At 36.1% G+C, this 11,189-nt stretch overlaps 1 protein-coding gene across 1 annotated transcript; it reads left to right on the plus strand.

Moving 5' to 3' along the window:
• Positions 1-113: 113 nt before the first annotated feature.
• On the plus strand, positions 114-8,803 carry LOC106867450 (uncharacterized). Its single transcript, XM_014912328.3, has 4 exons — positions 114-250; positions 2,541-2,609; positions 5,890-6,121; positions 7,872-8,803. Exons 1-4 carry the CDS (start codon positions 232-234, stop codon positions 8,356-8,358), a joined length of 807 nt encoding a protein of 268 aa, XP_014767814.2. The 5' UTR covers positions 114-231; the 3' UTR covers positions 8,359-8,803.
• Positions 8,804-11,189: the final 2,386 nt, after the last annotated feature.

Genomic DNA, 11,189 nt, shown 5'->3' on the forward strand with positions numbered 1-11,189 from the left:
ACTCTGCTCCCATGAATCTTCCAGGAATAAGTGAGCGAAGAAGATGAGATGAAATAGCCAAGAAACCCCGAAAACATTTGTGGACTCCGTCAAACTACGTTAATCGACGTTGCAATGTAGACTATTACTTCAATAGAGACTTAAGTATACAGAACACCGTTTCCGGATATAAGAGACTGGCGCGTTTTGTTTACGCTTCTTTATTTAATATTTTATATTATCATTCCATACATGCAGTCTGATATTCAAGGTAGGTTGGATACGTATCAGTATATCCATATAGAAAGACACAAAGGCGTGTGTGTAGTACAAACATATATATATATATATATATATATATGTATATATAAAAAAGCGGATGTCGGAGATAGGAAACACCAACACACACGTATACGTTTTGTAGATAAACAAATTCGGAGTAGAAGCACACTTTAACAAGTAAAGCAGTTAATTGTAAAGTCCGGTTTATAGCGTTACCCTGGGTTTCTCGCCATAAAGGATACCCAGGGTATATATGCATGTATTAAGTTCTTTTCCCCCTGTTTGTTCTGCCTAAGTATAAAGGTGTTTATTTTATACATATATATTACTGGTAAAGGACGATTTATAGGGTTATCTTGGGTATCATTTATGGCGAGAAACCCAGGGTAACTCTATAAACCGGCCTTTACCAATAATTTATATATATATATATATATATATAAATAATTTAGAGGAAAGAACCAATGTTCATGAACTCATCCATGAGAATCCAGTCACATTGAGTTTTTACCTGTAAATTTGGATTTTTATCCCTTATGTATATATATATATATATATATATATATATATATATATATATATATATACTCTTTACTCTTTTACTTGTTTCAGTCATTTGACTGCGGTCATGCTGGAGCACTGCCTTTAGTCGAACAAATCGATCCCAGGACTTATTCTTTGTAAGCCTAGTACTTATTCTATCGGACTCATTTGCCGAACCGCTAAGTTACGGGGACGTAAACACACCAGCATCGGTTGTCAAGCGATGTTGGGGGGACAAACACACACACATATATATATACATATACATATATACGACGGTCTTCTTTCAGTTTCCGTCTACCAAATCCACTCACAAGGCTTTGGTCGGCCCGAGGCTACAGTAGAAGACACTTGCCCAAAGTGCCACGCAGTGGGACTGAACCCGGAACAGGATTTATATATATATATTTTTATATATATCTATATATATATATATATATATATATATATATATATATATATATATATATATATATACGTGCACACACACACACTAGCAGAGATACCCGGCGCTGCTCGGGATTAAAATGGCATAGTTGTTTATTGTTTTACTTGCTTCGATTATGTGACTTCAGCAATGCTGAGCACCACCTTTAGTCGAAGAAAATGACAACAGGATTTATTCTTTGTAACCATAGTACTTATTTTATCGGTGTGTTTCTCAAACGGCTAAGTTATGGGTACGTAAACACAGCAACATCGGTAGTCAAAGGTACTATGTATATAAATACATAAGCACCCACACACTGGATATATGTATCCATTATAGATATAGATGCATAAATGCATCTATAGATATGCACACACACACACACACAAATAAGTTATTTTTTATTTAAACATAACTAGTGCTGGGAACTCTTTGATACCACCTCATATCATCAACCACCCTTCCATCCTTGTCCACTATTCACAACGTTTACTCATCATTACACCCACCCCTAACCATCTCTTTTACTCTATACACTCTTGCAACCTTTATTCCTTGCTAGTCATCAGTCCTTACTCTCTTTTCTATTCATATTTTTGTCCATGTGGGTACACACTGATACCTTGTCGTCCCCATCTTTGTCTCTCCTTCCAGTTCCTTTTCCTCCCACCCACTTTTATATAATGCAAGGTAGCCAAGAAATCTGTCCCTATCCCTTCTAGCATAAAGCTGCCTCCCTCTCTACTATACTTCTATGTAGTTGAAGAGGATCTTAGTCTTGCGAGCTACATGGCAGCTTCACTAGTGCTGGTACAATGAAAAGGAAAAAAAATACCTAGTAAATTTGTAAGGTGGTTGGCATTAGGAAGAGCATCTGACTAGAAACTATGCCAAAACAGACATTGGAGTATAATGCAGTCCTCTGACACATCACATCTTGTCAAACTGTCCAACTCGTACCAACATACAAGACGGTTACTAAAAAATGTTGTGTGTGTTGCATGAGAAATCGCCATCATCATTATTACTACGATTACTAATAGTTGTATTTGCAATCACTAATAGTATTTTATTTGTAGAGGGATTTGCAATATCATTTCCAGATTTTGATGTAAACCCTACAAATATATTTTGTTCTACCAGGATTATCTACAGTTAAAAGAAAACCTGGAGAGTATTTAAAACATTATTACAAAGAGTGTGATGCAAGAAAATTTTTAAAGTCAGTCTTAATAGCAAACAACACTACTAATAATTATTCTTACTACACATTGTACTACCATAGCACCTCTTTCATTTTTTGCAGGTCTTATTTCCAAATTGACAAACCAGGTTAATGAAGGCAATCGTGCTGCTTGTAAAAAATGTGGTTATGGTAATGTATCAAAGTTCAAATAACACTCTCAGCTCATTCTTATATTTATTCATATTTTTTGATTTCATATTTTGAAAAGTTTTGACTGAGTATGTATTTCTATAAATATTTGAGACTAAACGCATTAATGTGATGATAGAAATGTATTTCTACTAAGAATTCTTCAAGTAGCTGCAAATGAGATGCATGTCACCGTGCTGTGCCAGGAATTTCTGCCTTTGATAGATCCTTAGTTTCATTCTGTCTGTCTTTGCCAATAATATCTATTAAAATGTTATTGCAAGGAATGTGATATGAGGAAATATTCAGTCTTCTATTTGAGTGCAGGAATCTATTCAATATACGACGGTCTTCTTTCAGTTTCCGTCTACCAAATCCACTCACAAGGCTTTGGTCGGCCCGAGGCTACAGTAGAAGACACTTGCCCAAAGTGCCACGCAGTGGGACTGAACCCGGAACAGGATTTTTATATATATATATAAAATACCCATATAATTACGCAGAACAAACAGGAGGAAAAGAACTTAACACATCTGTTATAGTCTTTTGTTCAGTATAATAATGGTGGCCAGCAAAGCATATTTTGCATTGAGTAACTTGTTTTGACATATCTTTTACTGGTTTCAGTCATTAGACTGCACTCATGCTGGTGCACTGCCTTGAATTTTTAGTCAAATGAATTGACCCTAGCACTTCTTTTTTAAGTCTGGTAACTTATTCTATCAGCCTCTTTTGCTAAACCACTAAGTTACGGGGATGCAAACACACCAATACCGGTTATCAAGTGGTGGTGGTGGAACAAACACAGACAGAAAGACACACGCTTAGATATACATACATACATTTAAAGACGATTTTGTTAAATATTGTTATTGTTTTTGATGAATAAAATTTGTTGAAAAAAGCTGCAATAATTATGCACAAACCCAATGTTTTGGAAGGGGGTGGGGTACAATATTCGGAAATTCCATTTAAATTCCAGGAAAATGAATATTTTTTCATGAAATTTTGTACAAATGTACCTTGAGGTATGTACATTTCAAGCATGTAGGAATTTTGAAGGAAACAACTGCAGGTTATTTTTGAGAAGTGTTCCCCACTTGGTGGTGTTTCGGAGCAAGTCGTCCATATTTGTTTCATTTTTCTCTATTATGTGCTTATGTGCATCCTTAGATTTCTAATGAAATAATAGGCAGTGAAGAGAAGCAGTCATAAGAAAACTTTTAACTACCCCTATTCCTTTCTCTCCCCCTCTCTACCTCTTCCTCTCTCGCTCTCTCAAAAGCGTACACGTGCAAGTACACAATCATTCAGTAAAATATAACTCATGTTCGTCAATGTTTTGTAAATTTACCACGATTTTCACTAGGGTGTTAGGGTTAGGGTTTAGGATTAATGTTACGGTTACGTTTTTTAGGGTTAGGGTTAGGGTTAGTGTTAGGATTAGGTTTAGGTAATCGTGCGGGTGTTAATCTGAAAAATTACAGATATGTGAAAAGTACCGACCCTGCCATCTATTATAACTTTTGTTGTTCTGTTTAATATATACATAGATTATGCCTCCAAAGAAGAGAGTTTGCTGGGGAAAGACAGCAACCAGTTTAAAATGACAGCCACAGACTGCAGCAATTCACCACATTCCAGTAGTTACTTTGAACATAATGCAAAATGGTGCATCAACACCTTCTGCCCAATCTGATAGAATTCTGGCAAAACTGTTTAGCAACAGATCGCCAGCAATTGCTTCATCACAAATTGCCATCCTAGCTCCTGTGAAAAGGGATTACCCTGCTATGTATAATCAGGGCAGCGCAAAAAGTTGTTTTGCACAAGCATTTCTATAGCCAATTACACGGATGAAATTTACGTACACTTAATAATTTTACGCAAAACAGCCTTCAGACTTTCCCTATTAATTTCATCGTCTTTTGAATTATGAACATATTTACATCATAAGGGTTTTTTCGTTGTAAGGCTTTCTTTTTTAGTTGATTTTCAGCTAGCAAGACTTATCGTAGATTGCATAATAAGTCACACCCGAACAAGGTCAGGTTATACTGCTAGTCTTCTATAAAAACTCAATATGATTGAACTTTCAATAATGTACATTTGTTATAATCTTTGCTGGACATTTACTTTGATATTATCTATCCTTGTGAAACTCACTGAATTTTATGTGATCGTTATGTGCCGGTGGCATGTAAAAAGCACCATTTGAGCATGGTTGATGCTGGCACACAAAAAGCACCCACTACATACTCAGAGTGGTTGGTGTTAGGAAAGGCATCCAGCTGTAGAAAGCATGCCAGAACAGATTGGAGCCTGGTGCAGCCTACCGGCTTGCCAGTCCTCAGTCAAACAGTCCAACCATGCCAGCATGGAAAGTGGACATTAAACGATGATGATAATGATTTGATCATTTAAACATGTTTATCTGACTTCTGTTTTGTAATTTTAAACTTTGTTAAAATCCCCTTATTTTATATATATTTGTGCCACTGAGAAACAAAAAATTGTTGAAACTAGTTTGGTATGTATGTGAATAAATCTATTTAAAAACTACATCATCATCATTATTTAACGTCAATCTTTCATGCATACATGGGTAGGATGGTTGATAGGAGCCAGCAAGGTAGGAAAACTACCCTAGGCTACTGTGTTTGTTTTGGTAGGGATTTTATGGCTGGATGCCCTTCCTAACACCAACCACTCCACAGAGTGGACTCAATGCTTTTTCCGTGGCACTAGTACAAGTGAGGTTAGCTTTGGCATGATTGTTACAGATGGAATCCTTCCAAATGCCAACCATGTTACAGTGTGGACTGGATGCTTTTTAATGTATCAAAAGCGCTGGCAGGGTAACCAAGTAACTCACAAGACAAGAAATTATGAGAGGGGCAGGGGCATTTGAGGAGGGGAATTTACATGTTTTTCAAATTCAGGTGCATTTTCAAACTCTAAAACAAATTCTATATTTTTCCCTACATGGGAATACACCTCTTCCTCCCATATATATATGTATATTTATATAGGAGACCGTTTTCCAAAATGGAGGTAAACATCTTTCTCCATGTGATCAGCTTGAAAAATTAAGACACTTGACACTTTTCCTACTTTCTCTAACATGAAACCAATGGTAGCCTTTATTCACAAATAAAGAAATTATTTCCACAAATGTGGTGTTGAGCAACCATTGTCATCATTTGACATTTACGTATATATGTGTGTGTGTGTGTGTGTGTGTATATATATATATATATAGACATACATGTTCTTTCAGCTGGTCACCTGACATTCCAGTGTCGAAATTTCATCAAAGCTGATCCACGTAAAGATGTGTTGCTGGATGTTAGCAGTACAAGCTCAGAATCCAGTGAGGATACTCAGGAGTTCATTTCACCACTTGTCCAGCTTAGGCAGTTTGAACAGGAAAAGAAGAGTAGCAAGAAAAATTCCAAGAAAAAACACATGAAAAACAAGAAATCTAAGAAAAGTAAAAAGAAAAAAAAAAAGTAAGTTAAAATGGCACTGTATTTTTTTTTTAAACTTTAAATAACAACTCATTTGAATCACCATTTAATTTTATGTTGTTTACTATCTGGCTTGGTCTGGTCTCATATTACTACTATCTTGCTTCAAATAATTTTAGGTTCTATAATATGACTCCATCTGGAACAGCCTCTGGTCTCATATTGTAATCATTTCACCTGAGATAGTCTCTCTACTTCCATATTATTACCATCCTATTTAAGACTGTCTCCCATATTTGGATCTCACTAGAAACATCATTCAGTCCATTGTTACTACTCCCCCCCACCCCCATTTAATTTCCAAGTTGCGGTGATGATGGTTTTGTTTGGGAAATTTAATTCCATGTTATCCCTGATTGAACACAGTTATCATATAATTTTGTCAATTTAGATCATGCTCAACATATATCATCATTATACAATAATCCCTCGACCATCACGGGGGAATTATGTTCCAAATTCTCCTGTGATAGGTGAAAATCTGTGAAATAGAAACAGTATATTTTTTTAAATTATTTTTATAATTTGTATATATTTATTTTATTATAAATGCAAAACAACACCGCACACTCGCCTCCTAAGTTTCGTTTTCCATACAGGATGTGCGATTCTTTGTTTACTCATCTATGGTACACTACGTATTTTCTTTTAATATATACAGTGGAGTACTGTACTGTATTTTTATTTATTAATTTATAGGCATGAAAATGCTTATTTTACCACAAATAATTAAAATCTAAAAAAATATAAATACCACTCGGCTGCAAAAATCTATATACTGAGTAGTCTGTGATATAAATTTTCATATATTAGCCAGAGAAATCTGTGATTTACTGAGGAGAAGCCTGCAGATGTATTGCTCATAGATTTCATTTATTTATGTCATTCAAATTTAATAGAATCTACTTTTATTTATTTAATTAGGTATCTTAATTGAGTATCTATTTTCAACATATATAATTTATTCATTCAGCTATCCATTTATTTAATTGTATATTTCTGTATTTATCATCCCTGTGTCTATATAGTCTAAGGATGTGTGTGTGTGCATCCATTTATCATGAAATAATGTTGTTTGATTTTTCTCTACCTCTAATTCTTTGGTGTCATATATAGTGAAGAAATTATTTCAATTGTCATAAATAATGTTTTATTTCAAATGTTTGAATCACAAAGAAATATTTTGAAATATCATCTTAACTGAGTTTTTTGCAGCCAAGTGGTATTTATATTTTTTTAGATTTTAATTATTTGTATATATATATGTTTGTGTGTGTACACACACACACACATATATTAGTCGCGAGCTGGCAAAAACGTTAGCACGCCGGGCGAAATGCTTAGCGGTATTTCGTCTGCCGCTACGTTCTGAGTTCAAATTCCGCCGAGGTCGACTTTGCCTTTCATCCTTTCGGGGTCGATTAAATAAGTACCAGTTACGCACTGGGGTCGGTATAATCGACTTAATCCGTTTGTCCCCTCTGAGTATAGCCCCTTGTGGGTAGTAAAGAAATAACACACATATATTAGCGGATTCTTCCATCAGCTTTGACATATGAATGTCTAACAGCCAATATTGTTCCTGTTAGACTACTCACACAGATCATTTGTTTTCATTGGTGAAGGCTTGATAGATGAAAATGTTGATAGCAGAAAGTTGGTGCAAACCAATCACACCATTATCACTTCTTTAGAACATGAATACACCTGTACTTTTATCTTCTACACACAGGTTACTATCACCATCTTTGAAGAACAGTCACCGGAAAAGGAAAGCAGATCACTTGTCTGAGTCAGAAGGCTCATCCAGTAGAGAAATGCCAAAGCATAAAAGAAAGAAAAAAAAGCGTCGAAAAGATCAGGAGAAAAGCGATAAAAGAATGGATGGCTCCAAGAAAATGGCAAAGTTAATGGAAGAAAGACAGCATTCTCCATCAAGGAAGTATTCCAGTGGTAAGGGTAGTAATTCTATGTCAGACACCACTGATGTAGATATTTCTTCTGAGTCTGAAAGTGAACAGGAAGGTACTTGGTATAATCAACGTAACATTAAGATGGGTGCCGAGAAGATACACTGCAATCGGGAAAGGGACAGTTCTCCATTAATCATTAATCAGAAGTCTTCTCATGGGCAAAAGCATGTAAAAAGAACTGAAAATTATAAGAATAAACCTCACCAAGAAAGACAGTCAAGTCTCTCTGAGAAACATCATCAATGATTCTGATATACGATCAGAATCATTGTGATTTTGATGCTGTTATGCATCAAACACACTATTTTGATGTAGCTCAGGGGCAGAAACACAGCAACAACAGCTACAAAGAAGATAAGTATATAAGAAAACCTTGTAAGTTAAAGCATCAGAGCTCCTGTAGGAGAAATTTGGGTCAGACATTGATCAACATAGGCTGTACATATCTGATGCTGCAATACTGCATCAATTTGATGATTCTTCATCAGATTCGAACAGTTAGTTGCATCCAATCCATCATAAAATGGGAAAATGCAAAAGATGTTACAGCTAATATTCCAAATAAAAGATACATAATCTCATTATGTCTTCGAAACATTGGCCATCAGATAGTTCTTGTAGGAGAAATACTTCTTTCATAAACTCATATTTTATAATGACATATTAGTTAACAATAAAAACATTAATTTTTTTTTTTGTAATTTTCAATGTATAATGCATTTATGGGAAACAAAGTAAAAATAAAAATCGAAGGCTTCTTAAAGTATTTGTAAGGGCCAGCATTAAGTGAATGTGAAATAAATTTTACCTAGATATTACTGGTAAAATTCCCTGAAGATCTGGTACCTGTTTCACATGATATAAGGGTCAGTAAGAAAAAGTGTATTGAAATAGTTATTATAGAAGATTAACAACACATTGAGGCTAGATATTTTACACATATTTAGATATATCTCATATCTATCTTTTGTGAAAATTTCAAGTGAATAGAAGAAATATTTCATAAGTTATGAGGAGATAAACAAGCAATCTTCCAAATTGCAGCAGCCAAAAGTTAAGGGTTACTTAGAAAAAATGAACTACTGACCGAGGTATTTGTTGTTTAAAAGACTGTTAATGGGCTAATAGTTACTTCTTATGATCTTACATCATTGGAACATTCAACTATCAGCATGGCGGCTTGTGAGAGACGACTGGTGTCCTGTGATGAAAAACAAAGGTTTGTGTGCCTTCACCAAAAGGGCAAGTCAAATTCTGTGATAGCAACTACTGTAGGAAGGTCTAGAAGCGTTGTGCAACAGATTATAGCTCGTTTTAAGTCACCAGGATCGACAGATACTAAACCCAAAACTGGTATATCTCATAAAGCTTCACCAAGGCAGGGTCATATTATGGTTAGAATGTCACTGAAGGATAGCTTTAAGAATGCTGCTGAGATAACTTGCGAGTTTAGCTTCACTTCCGATGTCAATGTATTGTGCTAAACAGTTTCTTAGATGTTATAAAGTTCTGGGTTACTTGCTTGGACACCGGTAAAGAAACCTCTGATCTCCAAGAAGAATCAAAGAGCCCATCTTCGTTTTGCTCATGAACGTGTCATTTGGACAAAAGAACAGTGGTCGCAGGTTCATTTTGGCATGGGTGCCAGTTAACGAATTTGGTTCAATTTTCGATTTCAATTTCACTTGCCTCAACAGGTCTTCGCAAGCAGGGTTTTGTGTCCAAAGAAGGAAAGGTACACATAAGTGGGCTGGCTACACCCCTGGTAAAGACCACGGGTTATGGTCTCACTTGTCTTGCCAGGTCTTCTCACGCACAGCATATTTCCAAAGGTTTTGGTCCCTAGTCATTGCCTCGGTGAGGCCTAATGTTCGAAGGTCATGCTTCACCACCTCATCCCAGGTCTTCTTGGGTCTACCTCTTCCACAGGTTCCCTCAACTGATAGGGTGTGGCAAATTTTCATAGAGCTATTCTCATTCATTCGCAACATGTGATCACACCAGTGCAACCTTCTCTTTTGCACACCACATCTGATGCTTTTCTCTCAGGGCGCTTACACTCTGTTGTGTATACACAGACATTACACATCCATCAGAACATACTGGCTTCATTCCTTGCGAGCTTAGGCATGTACTCAACAGTCACGGCCCATGTTTCACTGTAGCATGGCTGTTCGTACACATGCGTCATACAGTCTGCCTTTTACTCTGAGTGAGAGGAGCTTTGTCACCAGCAGAGGTAAGAACTCCCTGAACTTTGCCCAGGCTATTCTTATTCTAGCAGCTACACTTTCAGCCCACCCTCCCCCGCTACTGACTTGGTCACCTAGATAACAGAAGCTATCAACTACTTCTAGTTTTTCTCCTTGGAATGTGGCAGAAGTTGTTCTCTGCACATTTCCAGTGTTTATTGCTCCTGAGCATCTGCCACATACAGAAATTATCTTCTTCCCAGTTAGCCTTCCTTTGATATTGCTGCACCTCTTATGTGTCTATAGCTTACACTGGGTACATCTTATGGAGTTTCTAACTACACCTTTTCTACAGATCAAGCAGGGCCATCTATCTGAAGGGGTTTGTGGTTTATATCACCTTATCATCATCGTCATTTAACTGTCTTTTCTCGTGCTGGAATAGGTTAGAGGATTTGACAGGAGCTGGCAAACCAGAAGACTGCATCATGCTTCATGAAAAACAGACGACAGAACATATACGATAGAAAACAAATGGAAGAAAACGGAGTATAGAAAACAGTCGGTAGGAAACAGACGATAGAAACTATACAATAGACGAAAAACTACACAATAGAAAATGGACGATAGAAAACAGAAGATATAAAATAGTCGATAGAAAACAATCAATAGAAAAATGATGATAGAAACTTGACAGAAAACACACGATACAAACTAGACGATAGAAACTACATGATAGAATATAGATGTTAGAAACTGCACGATAGATAATAGACGATAGAAAATAGATGATGGAATATAAACGATGGAAAACAGAGGTTAGAAAACAGATGATAGGGAAGAGACGATGGAAAATACACTGGAAAAACTGCGATAGACAATAGA

Source organism: Octopus bimaculoides, chromosome 6 (genome assembly GCF_046866305.1).
Source record: "Octopus bimaculoides isolate indiv1 chromosome 6, ASM4686630v1, whole genome shotgun sequence".
NCBI lineage: Eukaryota > Metazoa > Mollusca > Cephalopoda > Octopoda > Octopodidae > Octopus > Octopus bimaculoides.

Excerpts from the sequence above, each read along its gene's own strand:
- LOC106867450 (XM_014912328.3), top strand. Across the intron at positions 2,610-5,889 it reads TTGTAAAAAATGTGGTTATG|CTGGTCACCTGACATTCCAG; the intron begins GTAATGTATCAA and ends ATGTTCTTTCAG. Across the intron at positions 6,122-7,871 it reads AGTAAAAAGAAAAAAAAAAA|GTTACTATCACCATCTTTGA; the intron begins GTAAGTTAAAAT and ends TTCTACACACAG.